The 26,372-nt window shown below is 34.5% G+C and overlaps 1 protein-coding gene across 1 annotated transcript in view; it reads left to right on the forward strand.

Moving 5' to 3' along the window:
• The first annotated feature begins 351 nt into the window (after positions 1-351).
• The window catches only part of LOC148066973 (uronyl 2-sulfotransferase-like), a 102,667-nt gene continuing 76,646 nt past the window's right edge, over positions 352-26,372 (forward strand). The window contains exon 1 of the mRNA XM_087805065.1: positions 352-725. Coding sequence (XP_087661191.1) covers positions 509-725 — 217 coding nt within the window. The 5' untranslated portion in view covers positions 352-508. The remainder of the gene's footprint in view (positions 726-26,372) is intronic.

Here is a 26,372-nt window from a genome sequence, read left to right on the forward strand (position 1 = left end):
ATATATATATATATATATATATATATATATATATATATATATATACAGAAAAGCAGCATTCTTAAACATAATGAAGTCAATTAATTTACGATACTCAATATAGTATATACTTTAAAGATCAAGATAACACTGATAACAACACAGGAGTTCCAAAATGTATTTATTAGTACATTTATTCATGTAATAATTCATGTATTTATTTGTACTTGTTGTGTCAAAAGTCCATCTTCAGAGAAAGTAAAAAAAACAGTACCTCAGAAAACCACACGGTGTCGCTGTTTGAGACGCAGTTGTTTTTAAATGTCGACATGTAGAAGTTTTTCCACGTCCAGTAACCTGACACCCGCGGGGACCCGGACTGAAGGATGGACTTTTGACTCCTGAAGACGGAAGAAGGAGAAGAAGAAGAAGAAGGAGAAGAAGAAGAAGAAGAAGGAGAAGGAGAGAGAGCTGGAGACGCGTCTTCTCGCCACAACTTCCCCGTCCAGCCTCGGATGATGAGGACACGATGAAGGTCCACGGTCCGCCTCACTGCAGCCAGACCCCGCACCACATCCGAGACCGGAACCAGAAGAAGCCGGGCTTGTTGTGCGCGTCTCCGCGGCTCTCGCTGCGGGGCTATGGCTTCTGCATGGCGGCGCTGCTGCTCTTCTGCCTGGGCTCGCTCTTCTACCAGCTGAACGGAGGACCCCCCAGAATCCTGCTGGACCTGAGGACCTACCTGGGTGAGAACCTCCTCGTCACGCTTCCACGGTCCTGTTCCGGGAAACTTGTTTAAAAGTTGAAAAACAAGAAAGAATCTCGAAAAAACATCAGAACTTTATGTCGCATCACTTGACCTCCGCGGTGACCCGGAACCTAAACCATAGTACCCTGATCAGTACACGATAAATACACGATAACGGGTTTTAATCTTTACTTTATGTCGCTTCATTGATATTTTATCTAACTTTAAATACCTTTAAACTAACTATGAATTACGTTTGACAGGGAACAAAAAAAAACTTTCAATAAATATAATATATACATGTAGTTAGTAGTACATAGTTAGTTAGTACATCAAAAATAAAGGCAGAGACAACCTTTTTATTTTATTTATATTTTATTTATTTGAGATTCATTGATTTTCCAGATGTTTTAGCCTTTACTTGAAGTTAGCATTTCAAGCTAACTACTAATTAAATATGACAGGAAACAAAAAAAACGTTCAATAAATGTAATATATACATGTAGTTAGTAGTACATAGTTAGTTAGTACATCAAAAATAAAGACAGAGACAACCTTTTTTATTTCGTTTATACTTTATTTATTTTTCTTCATTGATTTTCCAGATGTTTTAGCCTTTACTTGAAGTTAGCATTTCAAGCTAACTACGAATTAAATATGACAGGAAACGAAAAAACTTTCAATAAATGTAATATATACATGTAGTTAGTAGTACATAGTTAGTGAGTACATCAAAAATAAAGACAGAGACAACCTTTTTTATTTCGTTTATACTTTATTTATTGTTATTTCGAGCTTCATTGATTTTCCAGATGTTTTAGCCTTTACTTGAAGTTAGCATTTCAAGCTAACTACGAATTCAATTTGACAGGAAACCAAAAACTTTCAATAAATGAAATATATACTTGTAGTACAGTTGTCTGGTTCCATCATTAAACGTGTTTTAAATCAAAAATAAAGGCAGAGACAACTTTTTATATTTTATTTATTCGAGCTTCATTGATTTTCCAGATGTTTTAGCCTTTACTTGAAGTTAGCATTTCAAGCTAACTATGAATTAAATTTGATAGGAAACGAAAAAACTTTCAATAAATATAATATATACATGTAGTTAGTACATCAAAAATAAAGACAGAGACAACCTTTTTTATTTCGTTTATACTTTATTTATTGTTATTTCGAGCTTCATTGATTTTCCAGATGTTTTAGCCTTTACTTGAAGTTAGCATTTCAAGCTAACTACGAATTAAATTTGACAGGAAACGAAAAAACTTTCAATAAATGTAATATATACATGTAGTTAGTACATCAAAAATAAAGGCAGAGACAACTTTTTATATTTTATTTATTCGAGCTTGATTGATTTTCCAGATGTTTTAGCCTTTACTTAAAGTTAGCATTTCAAGCTAAGTACAAATTCAGTTTGACAGGAAACAAAAAAACTTTCAATAAATGTAATATATACATGTAGTTAGTAGTACATAGTTAGTTAGTACATCAAAAATAAAGGCAGAGACAACTTTTTTTATTTCGTTTATACTTTATTTATTTTTATTTCGAGCTTCATTGATTTTCCAGATGTTTTAGCCTTTACTTAAAGTTAGCATTTCAAGCTAAGTACAAATTCAGTTTGACAGGAAACAAAAAAACTTTCAATAAATGTAATATATACATGTAGTTAGTACATCAAAAATAAAGACAGAGACAACTTTTTTTATTTTATTTATATTTTATTTATTCGAGATTCATTGATTTTCCAGATGTTTTAGCCTTTACTTGAAGTTAGCATTTCAAGCTAACTACGAATTAAATTTGACAGGAAACGAAAAAACTTTCAATAAATATATTATATACATGTAGTTAGTAGTACATAGTTAGTTAGTACATCAAAAATAAAGGCAGAGACAACCTTTTTTTATTTCGTTTATACTTTATTTATTGTTATTTCGAGCTTCATTGATTTTCCAGATGTTTTAGCCTTTACTTGAAGTTAGCATTTCAAGCTAACTACGAATTCAATTTGACAGGAAACGAAAAAACTTTCAATAAATATAATATATACATGTAGTTAGTACATCAAAAATAAAGGCAGAGACAACCTTTTTTATTTCGTTTATACTTTATTTATTTTTCTTCATTGATTTTCCAGATGTTTTAGCCTTTACTTGAAGTTAGCATTTCAAGCTAACTACAAATTAAATTTGACAGGAAACCAAAAACTTTCAATACATATAATATATACATGTAGTTAGTACATCAAAAATAAAGGCAGAGACAACCTTTTTATTTTATTTATATTTTATTTATTTGAGATTCATTGATTTTCCAGATGTTTTAGCCTTTACTTGAAGTTAGCATTTCAAGCTAACTACGAATTCAATTTGACAGGACACGAAAAAACTTTCAATAAATGTAATATATACATGTAGTTAGTACATCAAAAATAAAGGCAGAGACAACTTTTTATATTTTATTTATTCGAGCTTCATTGATTTTCCAGATGTTTTAGCCTTTACTTGAAGTTAGCATTTCAAGCTAACTACGAATTAAATTTGACAGGAAACCAAAAACTTTCAATAAATGTAATATATACATGTAGTTAGTACATCAAAAATAAAGGCAGAGACAACCTTTTTTATTTCGTTTATACTTTATTTATTTTTATTTCGAGCTTCATTGATTTTCCAGATGTTTTAGCCTTTACTTGAAGTTAGCATTTCAAGCTGACTACGAATTCAATTTGACAGGAAACGAAAAAACTTTCAATAAATATAATATATACATGTAGTTAGTAGTACATAGTTAGTTAGTACATCAAAAATAAAGACAGAGACAACCTTTTTTATTTCATTTATACTTTATTTATTGTTATTTCGAGCTTCATTGATTTTCCAGATGTTTTAGCCTTTACTTGAAGTTAGCATTTCAAGCTAACTACGAATTCAATTTGACAGGAAACAAAAAAACTTTCAATAAATGTAATATATACATGTAGTTAGTACATCAAAAATAAAGGCAGAGACAACTTTTTTTATTTTATTTATATTTTATTTATTTCGAGCTTCATTGATTTTCCAGATGTTTTAGCCTTTACTTGAAGTTAGCATTTCAAGCTAACTACGAATTCAATTTGACAGGAAACGAAAAAACTTTCAATAAATATAATATATACATGTAGTTAGTACATCAAAAATAAAGGCAGAGACAACCTTTTTTATTTCGTTTATACTTTATTTATTTTTCTTCATTGATTTTCCAGATGTTTTAGCCTTTACTTGAAGTTAGCATTTCAAGCTAACTACAAATTAAATTTGACAGGAAACCAAAAACTTTCAATACATATAATATATACATGTAGTTAGTACATCAAAAATAAAGGCAGAGACAACCTTTTTATTTTATTTATATTTTATTTATTTGAGATTCATTGATTTTCCAGATGTTTTAGCCTTTACTTGAAGTTAGCATTTCAAGCTAACTACGAATTCAATTTGACAGGACACGAAAAAACTTTCAATAAATGTAATATATACATGTAGTTAATACATCAAAAATAAAGGCAGAGACAACTTTTTATATTTTATTTATTCGAGCTTCATTGATTTTCCAGATGTTTTAGCCTTTACTTGAAGTTAGCATTTCAAGCTAACTACGAATTAAATTTGACAGGAAACCAAAAACTTTCAATAAATGTAATATATACATGTAGTTAGTACATCAAAAATAAAGGCAGAGACAACCTTTTTTATTTCGTTTATACTTTATTTATTTTTATTTCGAGCTTCATTGATTTTCCAGATGTTTTAGCCTTTACTTGAAGTTAGCATTTCAAGCTGACTACGAATTCAATTTGACAGGAAACGAAAAAACTTTCAATAAATATAATATATACATGTAGTTAGTAGTACATAGTTAGTTAGTACATCAAAAATAAAGACAGAGACAACCTTTTTTATTTCATTTATACTTTATTTATTGTTATTTCGAGCTTCATTGATTTTCCAGATGTTTTAGCCTTTACTTGAAGTTAGCATTTCAAGCTAACTACGAATTCAATTTGACAGGAAACAAAAAAACTTTCAATAAATGTAATATATACATGTAGTTAGTACATCAAAAATAAAGGCAGAGACAACTTTTTTTATTTTATTTATATTTTATTTATTTCGAGCTTCATTGATTTTCCAGATGTTTTAGCCTTTACTTGAAGTTAGCATTTCAAGCTAACTACAAATTCAGTTTGGTAGGAAACCAAAAACTTTCAATAAATGTAATATTTACTTGTAGTACAGTTGTCTGGTTCCATCATTAAACGTGTTTTAAATCAAAAATAAAGGCAGAGACAACTTTTTATATTTTATTTATTCGAGCTTCATTGATTTTCCAGATGTTTTAGCCTTTACTTGAAGTTAGCATTTCAAGCTAACTACGAATTCAATTTGACAGGAAACAAAAAACTTTCAATAAATATAATATATACATGTAGTTAGTAGTACATTGTTAGTTAGTACATCACAAATAAAGGCAGAGACAACCTTTTTTATTTCGTTAATACTTTATTTATTTTTATTTCTAGCTTCATTGATTTTCCAGATGTTTTAGCCTTTACTTGAAGTTAGCATTTCAAGCTAACTATGAATTAAATATGACAGGAAACGAAAAAACTTTCAATAAATATAATATATACATGTAGTTAGTAGTACATAGTTAGTTAGTACATCAAAAATAAAGACAGAGACAACTTTTTTTATTTCGTTTATACTTTATTTATTTTTATTTTGAGCTTCATTGATTTTCCAGATGTTTTAGCCTTTACTTGAAGTTAGCATTTCAAGCTAACTACGAATTCAATTTGACAGGAAACAAAAAAACTTTCAATAAATATAATATATACATGTAGTTAGTACATCAAAAATAAAGGCAGAGACAACTTTTTATATTTTATTTATTCGAGCTTCATTGATTTTCCAGATGTTTTAGCCTTTACTTGAAGTTAGCATTTCAAGCTAACTACGAATTAAATTTGACAGGAAACCAAAAACTTTCAATAAATGTAATATATACATGTAGTTAGTACATCAAAAATAAAGGCAGAGACAACCTTTTTTATTTCGTTTATACTTTATTTATTTTTATTTCGAGCTTCATTGATTTTCCAGATGTTTTAGCCTTTACTTGAAGTTAGCATTTCAAGCTGACTACGAATTCAATTTGACAGGAAACGAAAAAACTTTCAATAAATATAATATATACATGTAGTTAGTAGTACATAGTTAGTTAGTACATCAAAAATAAAGACAGAGACAACCTTTTTTATTTCATTTATACTTTATTTATTGTTATTTCGAGCTTCATTGATTTTCCAGATGTTTTAGCCTTTACTTGAAGTTAGCATTTCAAGCTAACTACGAATTCAATTTGACAGGAAACAAAAAAACTTTCAATAAATGTAATATATACATGTAGTTAGTACATCAAAAATAAAGGCAGAGACAACTTTTTTTATTTTATTTATATTTTATTTATTTCGAGCTTCATTGATTTTCCAGATGTTTTAGCCTTTACTTGAAGTTAGCATTTCAAGCTAACTACAAATTCAGTTTGGTAGGAAACCAAAAACTTTCAATAAATGTAATATTTACTTGTAGTACAGTTGTCTGGTTCCATCATTAAACGTGTTTTAAATCAAAAATAAAGGCAGAGACAACTTTTTATATTTTATTTATTCGAGCTTCATTGATTTTCCAGATGTTTTAGCCTTTACTTGAAGTTAGCATTTCAAGCTAACTACGAATTCAATTTGACAGGAAACAAAAAACTTTCAATAAATATAATATATACATGTAGTTAGTAGTACATTGTTAGTTAGTACATCACAAATAAAGGCAGAGACAACCTTTTTTATTTCGTTAATACTTTATTTATTTTTATTTCTAGCTTCATTGATTTTCCAGATGTTTTAGCCTTTACTTGAAGTTAGCATTTCAAGCTAACTATGAATTAAATATGACAGGAAACGAAAAAACTTTCAATAAATATAATATATACATGTAGTTAGTAGTACATAGTTAGTTAGTACATCAAAAATAAAGACAGAGACAACTTTTTTTATTTCGTTTATACTTTATTTATTTTTATTTTGAGCTTCATTGATTTTCCAGATGTTTTAGCCTTTACTTGAAGTTAGCATTTCAAGCTAACTACGAATTCAATTTGACAGGAAACAAAAAAACTTTCAATAAATATAATATATACATGTAGTTAGTACATCAAAAATAAAGGCAGAGACAACTTTTTATATTTTATTTATTCGAGCTTCATTGATTTTCCAGATGTTTTAGCCTTTACTTGAAGTTAGCATTTCAAGCTAACTACGAATTAAATATGACAGGAAACGAAAAAACTTTCAATAAATATAATATATACATGTAGTTAGTACATCAAAAATAAAGACAGAGACAACCTTTTTTATTTCGTTTATACTTTATTTATTTTTATTTCGAGCTTCATTGATTTTCCAGATGTTTTAGCCTTTACTTAAAGTTAGCATTTCAAGCTAAGTACAAATTCAGTTTGACAGGAAACAAAAAAACTTTCAATAAATGTAATATATACATGTAGTTAGTACATCAAAAATAAAGACAGAGACAACTTTTTTTATTTAATTTATATTTTATTTATTCGAGATTCATTGATTTTCCAGATGTTTTAGCCTTTACTTGAAGTTAGCATTTCAAGCTAACTACGAATTCAATTTGACAGGAAACGAAAAAACGTTCAATAAATATAATATATACATGTAGTTAGTAGTACATAGTTAGTTAGTACATCAAAAATAAAGGCAGAGACAACTTTTTTTATTTTATTTATTCGAGCTTCATTGATTTTCCAGATGTTTTAGCCTTTACTTGAAGTTAGCATTTCAAGCTAACTACGAATTCAATTTGACAGGAAACGAAAAAACTTTCAATAAATATAATATATACATGTAGTTAGTACATCAAAAATAAAGGCAGAGACAACCTTTTTTATTTCGTTTATACTTTATTTATTTTTATTTCGAGCTTCATTGATTTTCCAGATGTTTTAGCCTTTACTTGAAGTTAGCATTTCAAGCTAACTACGAATTAAATATGACAGGAAACGAAAAAACTTTCAATAAATATAATATATACATGTAGTTAGTAGTACATAGTTTGTACATCAAAAATAAAGACAGAGACAACCTTTTTTATTTCGTTTATACTTTATTTTATTTATTTCGAGCTTCATTGATTTTCCAGATGTTTTAGCCTTTACTTGAAGTTAGCATTTCAAGCTAACTACGAATTAAATATGACAGGAAACGAAAAAACTTTCAATAAATATAATATATACATGTAGTTAGTACATCAAAAATAAAGGCAGAGACAACCTTTTTTATTTTATTTATATTTTATTTATTTCGAGCTTCATTGATTTTCCAGATGTTTTAGCCTTTACTTGAAGTTAGCATTTCAAGCTAACTACGAATTAAATATGACAGGAAACAAAAAAACTTTCAATAAATATAATATATACATGTAGTTAGTACATCAAAAATAAAGGCAGAGACAACCTTTTTTATTTCGTTTATACTTTATTTATTTTTATTTCGAGCTTCATTGATTTTCCAGATGTTTTAGCCTTTACTTGAAGTTAGCATTTCAAGCTAACTACAAATTCAGTTTGGTAGGAAACCAAAAACTTCCAATAAATGTAATATATACATGTAGTACAGTTGTCTGGTTCCATCATTAAACATGTTTTAAATCAAAAATAAAGGCATTTATTTTATTTATACTTTATTTATTTTTATTCGAGCTTCATTGATTTTCCAGATGTTTTAGCCTATACTTGAAATGCTAATCGAGTTAGCATTTCAAGCTAACTACAAATTCAATTTGACAGGAAACAAAAACTTTCATCTTTTCAAAGCATAAAACCAATGTATATATATTTATGCGTGTATATATATAATCCATATATATGTCTATGTCAACCATTTAATTTAATTTTTGTTGTTAGCTTTTTAACATAAGTAAATCAAAAGCATAATTTCTACTCAAACGAAAATGACCATTAAACATGTTTTGAATAAAAATAAAAAGACAAATACAGCATCTATAATACATTTATATTTAAAGTTTAAAGTAAAAATGTATATTCCTCTATTTTTATTTGTATTTATTTGGCTCTTAATGGAATTTCCTGCCGTTTTAGCCTGCTTGAAATGCTAACGAAGTTAGCATTGAAGCTAACTATAAATTAAATTTCACTGTATAATTAAAAACTTTATTACTTTTCAAACATAAAAAACGCAAATGTCATATATATATATATTTATTTCAGTTGTTACTAACTTAGCATTACCTTTATTTTCATCTTTAGCTTTTAAAGTTAAATGAATTAAAAGTCAAGAATCATTTGTATTCAAACACAAATGACCATTAAACATGTTTTGAATCAAAATAAAAAGACAAATACAGCATCTATAATACATTTATATTTAAAGTTTAAAGTAAAAATGTATATTCCTCTATTTTTATTTGTATTTATTTGGCTCTTAATGGAATTTCCTGCCGTTTTAGCCTGCTTGAAATGCTAATGAAGTTAGCATTCAAGCTAACTATAAATTCAATTTTTCAACTTTATTACTTTTCAAACGTAAACCGCAAATGTTGGCATATTAAAATGTCATATATATATATATATTTCAGTTGTTACTAACTTAGCATTACCTTTATTTTTGTCTTTAGCTTTTAAAGTTAAATGAATTAAAAGTCAAGAATCATTTGTATTCAAACACAAATGACCATTAAACATGTTTTAAATCAAAATAAAAAGACACAGACAGCATCTATAATACATTTATATTTAAAGTTTAAAGTAAAAATGTATATTCCTCTATTTTTATTTGTATTTATTTGGCTCTTAATGGAATTTCCTGCCGTTTTAGCCTGCTTGAAATGCTAATGAAGTTAGCATTCAAGCTAACTATAAATTAAATTTCACTGTATAATTAAAAAGTTTATTACTTTTCAAACATAAAAAACGCAAATGTCATATATATATATATATATTTCAGTTGTTACTAACTTAGCATTACCTTTATTTTCGTCTTTAGCTTTTAAAGTTAAATGAATTAAAAGTCAAGAATCATTTCTACTCAAACACAAATGACCATTAAACATGTTTTGAATCAAAATAAAAAGACAAATACAGCATCTAAAGTTTAAAGTAAAAATGTATATTCCTCTTTTTTTATTTGTATTTATTTGGCTCTTAATGGATTTTCCTGCCGTTTTAGCCTGCTTGAAATGCTAACGAAGTTAGCATTGAAGCTAACTATAAATTAAATTTCACTGTATAATTAAAAACTTTATTACTTTTCAAACGTAATCCGCAAATGTTGGCATATTAAAATGTCATATATATTTCAGTTGTTACTAACTTAGCATTACCTTTATTTTCGTCTTTAGCTTTTAAAGTTAAATGAATTAAAAGTCAAGAATCATTTGTACTCAAACACAAATGACCATTAAACATGTTTTGAATAAAAATAAAAAGACAAATACAGCATCTATAATACATTTATATTTAAAGTTTAAATAAAAAGGTATATTCCTCTATTTTTATTTGTATTTATTTGGCTCTTAATAGATTTTCCTGCCGTTTTAGCCTGCTTGAAATGCTAATGAAGTTAGCATTCAAGCTAACTATAAATTAAATTTCACTGTATAATTAAAAAGTTTATTACTTTTCAAACGTAAACCGCAAATGTTGGCATATTAAAATGTCATATATATATATATATATGAATTAAAAGTCAAGAATCATTTGTACTCAAACACAAATGACCATTAAACATGTTTTAAATCAAAATAAAAAGACAAATACAGCATCTATAATACATTTATATTTAAAGTTTAAAGTAAAAATGTATATTCCTCTATTTTTATTTGTATTTATTTGGCTCTTAATGGATTTTCCTGCCGTTTTAGCCTGCTTGAAATGCTAACGAAGTTAGCATTGAAGCTAACTATAAATTAAATTTCACTGTATAATTAAAAACTTTATTACTTTTCAAACGTAAACCGCAAATGTCATATATATATATATATTTCAGTTGTTACTAACTTAGCATTACCTTTATTTTCGTCTTTAGCTTTTAAAGTTAAATTAATTAAAAGTCAAGAATCATTTGTACTCCAAACACAAATGACCATTAAACATGTTTTGAATAAAAATATAAAGACAAATACAGCATCTATAATACATTTATATTTAAAGTTTAAAGTAAAAATGTATATTCCTCTATTTTTATTTGTATTTATTTGGCTCTTAATGGAATTTCCTGCCGTTTTAGCCTGCTTGAAATGCTAACGAAGTTAGCATTGAAGCTAACTATAAATTAAATTTCACTGTATAATTAAAAACTTTATTACTTTTCAAACGTAAACCGCAAATGTTGGCATATTAAAATGTCATATATATATATATATATATATGAATTAAAAGTCAAGAATCATTTGTATTCAAACACAAATGACCATTAAACATGTTTTGAATAAAAATAAAAAGACAAATACAGCATCTATAATACATTTATATTTAAAGTTTAAAGTAAAAATGTATATTCCTCTTTTTTTATTTGTATTTATTTGGCTCTTAATGGATTTTCCTGCCGTTTTAGCCTGCTTGAAATGCTAATGAAGTTAGCATTGAAGCTAACTATAAATTAAATTTCACTGTATAATTAAAAACTTTATTACTTTTCAAACGTAAACCGCAAATGTTGGCATATTAAAATGTCATATATATATATATATATATATATATATATATATATATATATAATTTTAGTTGTTACTAACTTAGCATTACCTTTATTTTTGTCTTTAGCTTTTAAAGTTAAATGAATTAAAAGTCAAGAATCATTTGTACTCAAACACAAATGACCATTAAACATGTTTTGAATAAAAATAAACATCTACAATACACTTGTTTTTTACAGTAAAGTGTAGAAAAAACAAGTTAAAATCTGAAGTTTAACTTTGAATAGTCGATTGAACCGAGTCTGTAACAACGACTGGAAGAAACCATGAAATAAATCTGTATTTCAAAGTCAAATCTAAGAGTTAAATCTCTTTTAACGAGGAACAAGTGGGGAGAAGAGTGCTTTCCCGAGGAAGACGTTACTAACCACGTGTCAGTGTGATGATGACAAAGTAAACGATCACACAGTAATTGATTCCAACAACTCTCTGGAGATGAATCCTGGCTCGCGGCGTGGAATGTTGCGGCGTACGAATGAAAGCGGCGGCGTGTCGGGACAGGAGCAGATCTGTTATGGCAACAAGAACTTAAGAGAGTTCAACGTGTAATGATTGACATCGAGGTCGTGAACACGGGATCGAAAACTGTACGTTTGAGTGAAGGCGTCACGTGTTCGTTCGCGTGTGTGCGTCTGCAGCCTCGTTGTGTGTTGAAAGCAGGTTTGTGGTTGTTTTTTTTTAACGACGTGTTGAACTCGCACAACAGAATGAACGCCGGGGGTCCCGATGGTTTCCTGTGGTCGTGCACACACACACACACACACACACGTGCATGAACACACACTTTTGCAGCTGTGCTTTAGTGTGTAAACACTGATTCAAACAGCTTGAGAAGCTTGTATCCTTCAGTGTTTGTCGCACACATGTGATGCACGTTGACGTCTTCAATCCACTGGATAGACGTCAAGTGATTTTTACAGTAAATACTGATTTATTCTCTTTTATCTTGTGTGTTTAGAGCTTTTCATGCACTTGATGTGCGTCACGGATTTACGTCGCACTTTTCATCCTACCTCCAACACCATCTGTTAGGTCCTCATCTCGAGTTAAGACTCGTGGGTCTCTGTCGTCCATGTGTTTCCAGCTCTAATGAATCTATTCCAGTTGTTTGATCTGGTTCTTTCGGGTCGTGACTCACAAAAAGCCAAAAATAGATCCAGAAATCTAGAGCCAGTGACTCACAAACAGTACGTGGCTCTTGTATCGCTGACTAATGAAAGTAAACATCTGTATCACACAACCTGTTGTTGTCGTCCATAGTTGTGTTGACAAATACAAACTCTATTTAAATACAAATGACTTACTTACTTCATAGAGACCCTGATGTGGAACAAAGCTTCATGGCCGTTTTTTTCCAGCGGGTGGGCTACACTGGGGGGGATCCTTAAGTACCTCCAACATGTGTAATGAGTAATGTTCTCCGTTCGTTAAGGTCTCCAATTCAACGTTGACGTCATTGGTTGTCAAGAGTTGATCCAGTGAGACGCGTTTTCCATGCAGTCGATGCTGACGACATGTGTTCGCCGGGTCACCGTGACCCCTGGAGATACATGTTAATGCAATGTATAAACATTTTAAAAAGTTTGAATATACCACAAAATAACAATTACACGACGTACAGAAAGTACACACTATTACTACCATGTTATGAGTTTTAATGGCAAGAATCTGGCGGTACAACATGATCATAATACAGGGACAACAATACAATATATTGCAATACTGTGGGAACAAGTATATATGTGTAGTATTGTCGAGTACTTGACTCTGGTATTCTAATAGTGTAGTAACAAGTATATATGTGTAGTATTGTCCAGTACTTGACTCTGGTATTCTAATAGTGTAGTAACAAGTATATATGTGTAGTATTGTCCAGTACTTGCCTCTGGTGTTGTGATAGTGTAGTAACAAGTATATACGTGTAGTATTGTCCAGTACTTGACTCTGGTGTTGTGATAGTGTAGTAACAAGTATATATGTGTAGTATTGTCCAGTACTTGACTCTGGCGTTGTGATAGTGTAGTAACAAGGACATATGTGTAGTATTGTCCAGTACTTGCCTCTGGTGTTGTGATAGTGTAGTAACAAGTATATACGTGTAGTATTGTCCAGTACTTGACTCTGGTGTTGTGATAGTGTAGTAACAAGTATATATGTGTAGTATTGTCCAGTACTTGACTCTGGTGTTGTGATAGTGTAGTAACACGTATATATGTGTAGTATTGTCCAGTACTTGACTCTGGTGTTGTGATAGTGTAGTAACAAGTATATATGTGTAGTATTGTCGAGTACTTGACTCTGGTGTTGTGATAGTGTAGTCACAAGTATATATGTGTAGTATTGTCCAGTACTTGACTCTGGTGTTGTGATAGTGTAGTCACAAGTATATATGTGTAGTATTGTCCAGTACTTGACTCTGGTGTTGTAGTATTTACAGACCACATGACTCTTGACGAAGTCGTAACTGCTTTCATTTGTTTTCAAACCAAAATATGTCCAAAACATCAGCTTTAAAAGCTGCTGGAGTCACTGTATCCTCTCGTCCTCAGTCATCATTCTTCCTTTAACTGCGGAGGTCGTAATGATCGCTGCCATCTAAAGGCCGGAAGTTTAACAACAACACAAGCATCAATAATTTCGTTGAATGTCTGCGTGTTAACTGTAAATATAAAAAGTATACAGTGCTGTTGAATATCAAAACACTATCATGAAAAGAAAACACGGAAATAATTACTTTTTTCGGTATTTTCTTACAGCTCTAGTAGAAATATTGCTTTTTAATTAGCTTTTCTTCTTCCATCCATCCATCCATCCATCCATCCATCCATCCATCCATCCATCCATCCATCCATCCATCCATCCATCCATCCATCCATCCATCCATCCATCCATCCTTATACAGTATCACTCCATCATCCATCTACAGTATCCATCCATCCATCTATACATCTATCTATCTATCTATCTATCTATCTACAGTATCACTCCATCATCCATCTACAGTATCCATCCATCCATCTATACATCTATCTATCTATCTATCTATCTATCTACAGTATCACTCCATCATCCATCTACAGTATCCATCCATCCATCCATCCATCCATCCATCCATCCATCCATCCATCCATCCATCCATCCATCCATCCATCCATCCATCCATCCATCCATCCATCCATCCATCCATCCATCCATCCATCCATCCATCCATCCATCCATCCATCCATCCATCCATCCTATACAGTATCACTCCATCATCCATCTACAGTATCCATCCATCAATCTATACATCTATCTATCTATCTATCTATCTATCTATCTATCTACAGTATCACCATGGGAGGAGGCCCCGGGGCGGACGCATTTGAAAGTATATCCTGACTGGATAAAAAGATGGATGGATAGAACTTAATGAAGAGGTGCTGTGATTCTACTCTTGAGTCGTGTACAGGTGAACCAGTGTTGGCGAAGCTTCATGAAACAGTGTCATGTTGGCCAGTTTAAAATGTTCGACCCGAGCGCCGTCACCTCGGGCTGCCGTGAAAGCGAGGGCGAGGCCTCTCGAGTGTGCGAGTCCATCTAGCGTGAGTGTGACTTTCTCTCTCTCCGTCAGCGCCGGCGTGGACGGAACAGACTCTGTTTTGTTCTCCGGCCGGCGAGGAGGCTGGTGTCGGAGGGTGTCTCTCAACATGCAGCTGTGGTAACTGGAGACCTTTAGCCCTCGCTTTACGGCCTGTGGTCGCCGTCGTTAACTGACTTTCACTTTCTGATGTTCCCTCAATGATCCGCCGAGCACATGTCCATTCTATCTCTCTCTCGCCCGGCGACCGTCGCCTGATCTTCGGCTCGTATGAAGTACTAGTAGTAGAAGTACAAGTCGCTCCAGCCATAAAATGAATCAGAATCAGAATCAGAATTATTTGTCCCGCGAGGGGAAATTTGGTTCAACAACAGCCAGAGCAATATACCAAGAAAATAAAACACCCGAAATAAAAATAATAAAAAGAAAAAGAAAGAAAATCTAAATAAATCTGCACTATATTATATATTCACAATCATATTTACAAAAGAGTCTGATGGCAGCAGGGAGGAAGGACCTGCTGTACCTCTCCCTCACACACCTGGGATGGAGCATCCTTAAATGCATAATAAAGAAGGAAAAAACATATTTAAGTCGCATTTTTGGGGGAAATCTATTTGATTTAAAATAAAACTAGAGGCAACAACAGAATAATGTTACGTTACATGAAGTGAGAACCTGGTATGTTAACATAACATATGAAGAGTTATTCAGAGAACTATAGCATCAATAACTAACAAGTTTACCAAACCATCCGTGTAACTCCAAATAACTCTTCATCCTTGTGTCACTTTTAAACAACTAACTAACTCCGGAGGTAGAAGATGCTTCCTCTTCTACGTGGAAATGATCAACACAGGCCTAGAGCGCCCTCTGGTGGTTTAGTGTGAAAATAACATGTGAAATGATATACCGCTAATAATGTGGTAATAATTTCACACATAAGTCGCTCCAGAGCATAAGTCGAAAAAAACTGCCACTTATAGTCCAGAAAATACGGTATTTCATATCTGATACACACAAGTGTTGCATTGTTGTGTCTCGGCTCCTCGTCACTGCTGGAGTCCAGATCTTGACGTGTATGAACTGGTTCTGATCTCTGGTGGTTCAAGAGATGAGACTTGGAAGGATTGACGGGGAAGGAATTGAGAGTAACACGATCAGGACTTGGTTCTCGGTGACCTTGTCGTACGTCCAAAGAAGACCGAGCTCTGCTGAAGGTCAACTGATGTCAAGCTCTGACTCTCCTGACATGTAGTGAATGTTCTTCAAGACGCAGTAACTTCTCATCAGGACCAAGTTTTAATTATTACTTTATAAAGTTGTTTATAAAGTAATGTTTCTTCTGAACTGTGTCGTGAGAGATTATTCTCCTGTAGGAGAAAACAAATGAACATACAGTTATAGTTTGAACACGCGTGTGCGTCTGTCTGAGTCGTACCTGAGGTGATGGTTCGAGTGGAGACTGACCTTCAGGTGGAATCTCTTCGTATGATTCCAGACTCCGTTGCTGTGTCTCAAATCACACACTACTCTTAGTATGCTAGAAGTTAGTATGCATCAGGATAGTGTACGTACTAACTAGTAACTAATCCTCCACAGATAGTATGTCTCAAATCGCATACTACTCTTAGTATGCTAGAAGTTAGTATGCATCAGGATAGTGTACGTACTAACTAGTAACTAATCCTCCACAGATAGTATGTCTCAAATCGCATACTTCTCTTAGTATGCTAGAAGTTAGTATGCATCAGGATAGTGTACGTGCTAACTAGTAACTAATCCTCCACAGATAGTATGTCTCAAATCACATACTTCTCTTAGTATACTAGAAGTTAGTATGCATCAGGATAGTGTACGTACTAACTAGTAACTAATCCTCCACAGATAGTATGTCTCAAATCGCATACTACTCTTAGTATGCTAGAAGTTAGTATGCATCAGGATAGTGTACGTACTAACTAGTAACTAATCCTCCACAGATAGTATGTCTCAAATCGCATACTACTCTTAGTATGCTAGAAGTTAGTATACATCAGGATAGTGTACGTACTAACTAGTAACTAATCCTCCACAGATAGTATGTCTCAAATCGCATACTACTCTTAGTATACTAGAAGTTAGTATGCATCAGGATAGTGTACGTACTAACTAGTAACTAATCCTCCACAGATAGTATGTCTCAAATCACATACTTCTCTTAGTATACTAGAAGTTAGTATGCATCAGGATAGTGTACGTACTAACTAGTAACTAATCCTCCACAGATAGTATGTCTCAAACATACTTCTCTTAGTATACTAGAAGTTAGTATCATCAGGATAGTGTACGTACTAACTAGTAACTAATTCTCCACAGATAGTATGTCTCAAATCACACACTTCTCTTAGTATACTAGAAGTTAGTATGCATCAGTTTAGTGTACGTACTAACTAGTACGCAAATTCTCCACAGATAGTATGTCTCAAATCACACACTTCTCTTAGTATACTAGAAGTTAGTATGCATCAGGATAGTGTACGTACTAACTAGTAACTAATCCTCCACAGATAGTATGTCTCAAATCAAACTCTGCTGCTACACACTAACCGGAGATCACATGACAGCTTCTTCTTCTACTTCTATTTAACAATGTTTCAACCAGCTGTTTGAACGCTATCGCCACCTGCTGGCAGCACGTTTTGCAACTTTGGAAAAAGAAATAAAGAAAAAATATGAGAATCTAAATAATCGCGAGATATTTAAGCTGGTATCAGCAGCGAAGACGTGTTTATCCTCCTACTGCTGCTGAAAATACACCTGTAAGTATATGAATATATATGCATTTATATATGACGTAACTTCCGTTTAAAACGTCACTAAGATGGCGGCTGTTTAGGGTGGTTAGTGTCCATCGAACCATGCTCAGTTTTGTGGGCGTGTTAGTACGCCAATTTAGTGCGCCATGCACACTAAGAATTGAGACGCACTAACGCACTAAAAATACTAACTTTTAGTACGCTAGTATGCGATCTGAGACACAGCACATGTGAGTTCACCGCTCGCGAGTGTGTGTAACTTCTAGGTTTTACACGACCATCAATCACTGCTGGTGAGTGAAGCTGCTGCGACTGTCGCTGACTCCACGAGGTTCTTTCCTCTCTGGAAGCCTCCGTTCATAAATCTATCCTCTGCAGCGACAGACTACAGGGCGGCCGTTGTGGGCTAGACAGGTATGTGTGGACAGACAGAAGATTTGAGGATCTCTCGTCGCGCTCGTCCTCCTTGATCCTCTGGTTTGGAAGAACGTTTTTTTCTTCCTTGTAACGCTTGATTCTTGTGAGCTTTGGAAGCTTCTGTGCTGCCTTCACTGAGGTATGGACATGAAACCAGAAGATCTTTGTTATGAAACACATCCATGTGTGATCTACTCCCACTTCCTGTTCAAGTATGTTAAAACATTTTATTCCACTTTGGTTCTCACGCTGACGACTCCTGCAGGCGACCACGACTGGAGCGAACCTTGACCCGGTTTAAATGTCACGATAAGAGACAGGAAAGGAATCCGTTGGTCAAATGTTGCTCTGCCATTGGTTGATGAAACGTGTTTGTTCCAGTTCAAACACAAGAAGGTTTTAGCAGAATGATCTTTGTCCACAACCTGGCGGTTCATGTCTGTCAAGCATTTGTTCACTTAATTTTTTCCGGTTCTGGTTTTACCTCTCCCTCACACACCTGGGATGGAGCATCCTATCACTGATGGAGCTCCTCAATGCCCTCAGTGTGAAACTTCTGCTACAAACAAACTTAAAATGTAGACTTATTTAAGTTTTCCTGGATCAATTCTTCTCACGTGGAGCTTCATCACCGGAGGGACGTTACAGTCGACCGGTATGAAGGTGTTTGGATGTTTTGAAGTGTCTTTTTGGACGAAGATGAAGACGAAGACAACTGAGCTCCAGTCGCTACATTAAAATGAGCAAACATTTTTCTCTAGAACTCTTAAAAACAACATGTTACTCTGAAGATAATCAACATTAGTCGACATGAGGGTGTTTGGTTTAGAACATTTCTGCTAGTGATGTGTTGGTGAAGCTTCATGAAACAGTGTCATGTGGTTCAGAGGTCAGTAGGTGTTGTCATCACTTTAAAAATGATGTTTCATTAGAACAGTTGTTCAATAATGACACTGTTTCATGAAGCTTTGTCGACACATCACTACCATCTAGTGGACTCTGAAGATAATGACACTGTTTCATGAAGCTTCATCGACACATCACTACCATCTAGTGGACTCTGAAGATAATGACACTGTTTCATGAAGCTTCGTCGACACATCACTACCATCTAGTGGACTCTGAAGATAATGACACTGTTTCATGAAGCTTCATCAACACATCACTAACATCTAGTGGACTCTGAAGATAATGACACTGTTTCATGAAGCTTCGTCGACACATCACTACCATCTAGTGGACTCTGAAGATAATGACACTGTTTCATGAAGCTTCATCAACACATCACTACCATCTAGTGGACTCTGAAGATAATGACACTGTTTCATGAAGCTTCAACAACACATCACTACCATCTAGTGGACTCTGAAGATAATGACACTGTTTCATGAAGCTTCATCAACACATCACTACCATCTAGTGGACTCTGAAGATAATGACACTGTTTCATGAATCTTCATCAACACATCACTACCATCTAGTGGACTCTGAAGATAATGACACTCTTTCATGAAGCTTCATCGACACATCACTACCATCTAGTGGACTCTGAAGATAATGACACTGTTTCATGAAGCTTCATCAACACATCACTACCATTTAGTGGACTCTGAAGATAATGACACTGTTTCATGAAGCTTCATCAACACATCACTACCATCTAGTGGACTCTGAAGATAATGACACTGTTTCATGAAGCTTCATCAACACATCACTACCATCTAGTGGACTCTGAAGATAATGACACTGTTTCATGAAGCTTCATCGACACATCACTCATTTCTACACCAGCTTCTTCAGGACCAGGAAGTAGAGAAGTTGGTGTTGGATTTAAATGAGTCCATAAACATTTTAAATGAGTTTTTCTTGTCTCATCTGTTTGGCACTAAATTACTTTTCACTTAGTTTTGAAGAACGTTTCTGTGTCTTGTGGTTCGGTCCCTGCTGACTGCTTACTCTTGTCTTTCATGTGAGCGGGGTGGTGGGTGGGTTTTCCTCTGGGTGGTACCGTGACTGTGATTTGGAAGATCAGTGCTGGATAAAGAGACGACTCCTGGGATAATTAGCCGCTTAAACATCAGTAGCGTTTCTTTAATCAACTCTTTTGCTCCTTTAATCTGAATTAATTCGACGAATTAGAAACAAAAAGACCGACAATTTGTTGCAGGGGGGTTGCCTTGTTCCCCCTCCTGGCGTCTGACACACTGTTGTTAGAGCATTTTAGGAAGTTGAATCGTTGACTTTGGCCAGCGTTAAAGCAAATTCCTCTGTTTATTGCTGCTGAACTCCAAACATGTCCAGCACTCATTTCCGCCCCTTCGGTCGCTTTTCCACTTGTCGTCAAACATCCAGGTTTGTGTGTCCCCGGCAATTATTTCCCAATTTTGATTTAACGACTGATTTATTCGCCCCTAGTTACGGGTCGGGGGGGGTGCCAGCTATCTTTTCCTCGGAGCCTCTTCACCACAACTCTGTCTGTTTCACTGCCATGAAAAAATATATAGTGTTTTAAAATAGCATCTTTAAATATACAGCGGAGTGGAACGAGCGATGTTGCCCAGCCCATGTTGGTAAAACCACAACGTGCTGGTTTGGGGTTACATATTGAGTTACACTTTAAAGTTTTATTTAGCCCCCGTCCTGAGCTCGGCGGAGTCCGGTTCAGTCACCGTCGTCGGAGAAGATCTTTCATTTATTTCAACTGTTTCTTGTAACTCAACAGTTTCCAAAGCAAACTTTCCGAATGAAATCCATGGAACATTCATTTTAATAATGACTCGGTGACATGGACATGATGTCCGTCCAAAAGATCGCTGACCGCTTCACATTAGTCACTGATATTCGGGAAAACACCAGATTTTTTTCATTTTCAGTAGATCCTTCCGTATTGAGATTATTTCTGGAAGATTTATTTTCCAATGATTTGGTTCTTGAGGCGTCGGACCAAAACATTTCTCATCGATGTGTTTGTATGTATTGTAGTCATTATTGATTACATTCTCAGATTCCTTCCCTTTGTTCTCTTCAGCGTCAAAAAGTAAGAGATTAATATTAGATCATCTCAAATTGTACCACAAACATGAATGTATTTTATATATTACTTGGTTATCGAGGAACTTCACAAGATAAACATGAATCTATTCATTGTATTTTTACTAACACTACACTACTTTTATCCCAGTGTTTCAAGTCGTTTTTCGTGTAAAAACTCAAGTGTAAGTAAGTAAGTAAGTAATATTTATTTATATAGCGCTTTTCGAGACCAGGGTCACAAAGCGCTTAGACAATCAAAACAATACTCAAAAAAGTACATACTTTAAAGATCAAGATAATACTGAGAACAACACAGGAGTTCGAGAAATTCAAGGAAAAGCCTGAACAAATAGAAACGTCTTAAGGTGTTTCTTAAAGGAGTCAGTAGATCCATCAAACACAGATGTTTCTTGAAGGAGTCAGTAGATCATCAAGCGCAAAGAGAGAGAAGATCGTTCCAAAGCTTAGGAGCAACAGCCTGAAAAGATTTCTCTCCTCTGGTCCTGAGCCGTGTGCGTGGAACCATAAGTAGATTCTGATCCACAGACCTCAGAGCCTGAGCTGGGGTGTAAGGCTGGATCAGATCAGTGATGTAAGGAGGAGCCTGACCATGAATAGATCTGAATGTAAGAACCAGAATTTTAAAGTTGATCCTGAAAGAAACTGGAAGCCAGTGAAGAGTTTTAAGGATCGGAGAAATGTGAGTTCTTCTACTAGAGCGGGTCAGAATTCTCGAGTTCTGAATCAACTGCAGACGAGACGATCCTTCTTGTTAAGACATGTAAACAAACTGTTACAATAGTCCAGACGAGAAGAAACAAACGCATGGATTATAAGATCCAGATCATGTTCCGACAACATTTTCCTAAGTTTAGAGATTTTTCTCAGTTGGTCAGTTTTCTTCAGTGTTGAACAAGAGACATGTCTTTATCAAATACAACACCCAGGTTTCTCAGGCTCAGTTTGACAGACTGACCTAAGTCACCCAAGTACTGACTCAACCCTGGAACCTTATCATCAGGAGCAATCACCAGAGTTTCAGTTTTGTCCACATTTAGCTGTAAAGTGTTTTCACTCAGCCATTGTTTGATTTCTAGCAAACAATTGACTAAGTTCAGCCTCTGGGGCTCAGTTGGGTCAAAAGAGCAGTAGAGCTGGATGTCATCAGCAAAAATGTGATAAGAAACATCTGGAAATCTCTGAATGATTTTACAGAGGGGAATCAAGTACAGCAAAAACAATAAAGGACCCAGAACAGAACCTTGAGGGACTCCACACAACAGATCTGCCGATTCAGACCTCATTTGATTGGAAAGATACACTAAAACTGCGCCCAGAAAGGTAAGATGAGAACCATTCTAACACAGACCCAGACAGTCCCACTTCATCCCTTAGTCTTCTCAGCAGGATCTGGTGATCAACTGTGTCAAAGGCTGAAGACAGACCCAAACCTCTGAGATCGTATGACCCAGATTCCAGCGTCCCCCGCACTGAGACCCACCATCCTCCGGATCAATAGGTGTTTCCTCAACTTTTGCCTCGGCGTTCTCGATGTTTGTCGAGCAGCGACGACAGATGTGGGATCTCAGGCGTTTTTTATTCGAGTGTCTTTCTTCTGCCGGGAGGCTCAGAGTTATTTAATCTTTGAGCTTTTGAACCTGCATGTTCAAGAGTTAGAAAACATCAGTTCCTGCCTCCGAGTAAATACACAAAATCCTTTTCCAGGCTCGGGCTTCAGCAGATGTTTCATTAATAATAAGGAGCCACATTCCATTTCAGCTTTTTTTTGTTCAGAGTTCTTTTTTGCTTTGAACACAAACCGAAGGTACTTTCTACTCTTCACACGCACAAGAAAGAATGCATTTATTTTGGTTCGGAGACAGATTGGTTTTACAGAGCAGCTCCACATATCTGAAGGCCAAGCTAAATAGTGAGGAGGGACAAGGGTCCTCCCCCGAAAGTCAAGCTAAGTCTCTCCAAATCTGTGCTTGAAGCTCGTCTTTCAGTAAACAGTCGAGTAAATAGAAAGTACTTGCACAACGTCAGGCTGAATATCTGATCAAATTGTTAGGAAGTCCCAGGATACTTCAGAAGTATCTTCTGGAACCGCCACAATCTCAAATGTCCTTTTTTAGACTCTGGAAGAAACTGGTATGTCAAGATTATAGCAACGTCAATTTCCTTAACTTCCCTCTCAAACCAAGACCAACAACCCACTGATAAAAAAAAGTCTTTTTTTTTTGGTCACAACTCAAATTGAGAGTTACTTGTGCAAAAAACTGACCAGAAACTGTTTCATTTGACTGAGGAAAATCTTAAACTTAGGAAAATTGTGTCGTTTACACTATTGTAACAGTTTATTTTCATGTCTAAACAACAAGGATGTGTCTCGCCTGCAGTTCATACTAAACTCTGCAGCCAGAATTCTGAGCCGCTCTAGTAGAAGAACTCACATTTCTCCTTCAAACTCTTCACTCGCACTTGCCAGTTTCTTTCAGGATCATTTTAAAATTCTGGTTCTTTGAGATCTATTCATGGTCAGACCTTCCATCGGTGATCTGATCCAGACTTACACCCCAGCTCGGGCTCTAAGCTTTAGAACTATCTCTGTGTTTGATGATCTACTGACTCCTTCAAGAAACATCTCTGTGTTTGATGATCTACTGACTCCTTCAAGAAACATCTGTGTTTGATGATCTACTGACTCCTTCAAGAAACATCTGTGTTTGATGATCTACTGACTCCTTCAAGAAACATCTGTGTTTGATGATCTACTGACTCCTTCAAGAAACATCTGTGTTTGATGATCTACTGACTCCTTCAAGAAACATCTGTGTTTGATGATCTACTGACTCCTTCAAGAAACATCTGTGTTTGATGATCTACTGACTCCTTTAAGAAACATGTGTGTTTGATGATCTACTGACTCCTTCAAGAAACATCTGTGTTTGATGATCTACTGACTCCTTTAAGAAACATGTGTGTTTGATGATCTACTGACTCCTTCAAGAAACATCTGTGTTTGATGATCTACTGACTCCTTCAAGAAACATCTGTGTTTGATGATCTACTGACTCCTTCAAGAAACATCTGTGTTTGATGATCTACTGACTCCTTCAAGAAACATCTGTGTTTGATGATCTACTGACTCCTTCAAGAAACATCTGTTTTTGATGATCTACTGACTCCTTCAAGAAACATCTGTGTTTGATGATCTACTGACTCCTTCAAGAAACATCTGTGTTTGATGATCTACTGACTCCTTCAAGAAACATCTGTGTTTGATGATCTACTGACTCCTTCAAGAAACATCTGTGTTTGATGATCCACTGACTCCTTCAAGAAACATCTGTGTTTGATGATCTACTGACTCCTTCAAGAAACATCTGTGTTTGATGATCTACTGACTCCTTCAAGAAACATCTGTGTTTGATGATCTACTGACTCCTTCAAGAAACACCTGTGTTTGATGATCTACTGACTCCTTCAAGAAACATCTCTGTGTTTGATGATCTACTGACTCCTTCAAGAAACATCTATGTTTGATGATCTACTGACTCTTTCAAGAAACATCTGTGTTTGATGATCTACTGACTCCTTCAAGAAACATCTGTGTTTGATGATCTACTGACTCCTTCAAGAAACATCTGTGTTTGATGATCTACTGACTCCTTCAAGAAACATCTCTGTGTTTGATGATCTACTGACTCCTTCAAGAAACATCTGTGTTTGATGATCTACTGACTCCTTCAAGAAAAATCTGTGTTTGATGATCTACTGACTCCTTCTAGAAACATCTGTGTTTGATGATCTACTGACTCCTTCAAGAAACATCTGTGTTTGATGATCTACTGACTCCTTCTAGAAACATCTGTGTTTGATGATCTACTGACTCCTTCAAGAAACATCTGTGTTTGATGATCTACTGACTCCTTCAAGAAACATCTGTGTTTGATGATCTACTGACTCCTTCAAGAAACATCTGTGTTTGATGATCTACTGACTCCTTCAAGAAACATCTGTGTTTGATGATCTACTGACTCCTTCAAGAAACATCTGTGTTTGATGATCTACTGACTCCTTTAAGAAACATCTGTGTTTGATGATCTACTGACTCCTTCAAGAAACATCTGTGTTTGATGATCTACTGACTCCTTCAAGAAACATCTCTGTGTTTGATGATCTACTGACTCCTTCAAGAAACATCTGTGTTTGATGATCTACTGACTCCTTCAAGACACATCTGTGTTTGATGATCTACTGACTCCTTCAAGAAACATCTGAGTTTGATGATCTACTGACTCCTTCAAGAAACATCTGTGTTTGATGATCTACTGACTCCTTCAAGAAACATCTGTGTATGATGATCTACTGACTCCTTCAAGAAACATCTCAAGACACTTTTATTTGAGCTTTTCCTTGATTCTCTGAGACTCTTGTGTTTGTCTCTATGTTGTCTTGACCTTTTAAAGTTTTTAAATTTGTATGCGTCTTAACCGTGTGTTGTCTCGATTGTTCCAGCGCTTTGTGACCCTGGTCTAGAAAAGGCACTTTACAAGTAACTAGTCCTTACTAAAGATGCTTCTCGGACTGGGTTAAGTTCTGTGGTAATGGCTGGAGTTGTTTGAACAGACGTTCTTAATCTCTGTTTGAAAGGCAGGAGGAAAATCCACCTCCACCATAAATGATGTGGTTGTGTAAAGAGGACAAAGGGAAACCCACTTGCAGTTATGCAGACAGTTTATAAATATGGTTTGTTCCCTGGTAGTCTGCCAGGCATAAGGGTCTGCTTGGATTACACTGTAATGCCCTGATTTTAGCCCAGATTTCCTGTTCGCCAAACGTACAGCTTCTCATTTCAAACGATTAAAAGACGTGCCGCGTACAATTTGTGTAGTACACGTGCAAGTGTCGGACTCTAATAAGCAACTCCTGACTTCATCCCTTCTCTGTGTGCTGCA

The sequence above is a fragment of the Callionymus lyra genome, chromosome 13 (genome assembly GCF_982586985.1).
Source record: "Callionymus lyra chromosome 13, fCalLyr1.hap1.1, whole genome shotgun sequence".
Taxonomy (NCBI): domain Eukaryota; kingdom Metazoa; phylum Chordata; class Actinopteri; order Syngnathiformes; family Callionymidae; genus Callionymus; species Callionymus lyra.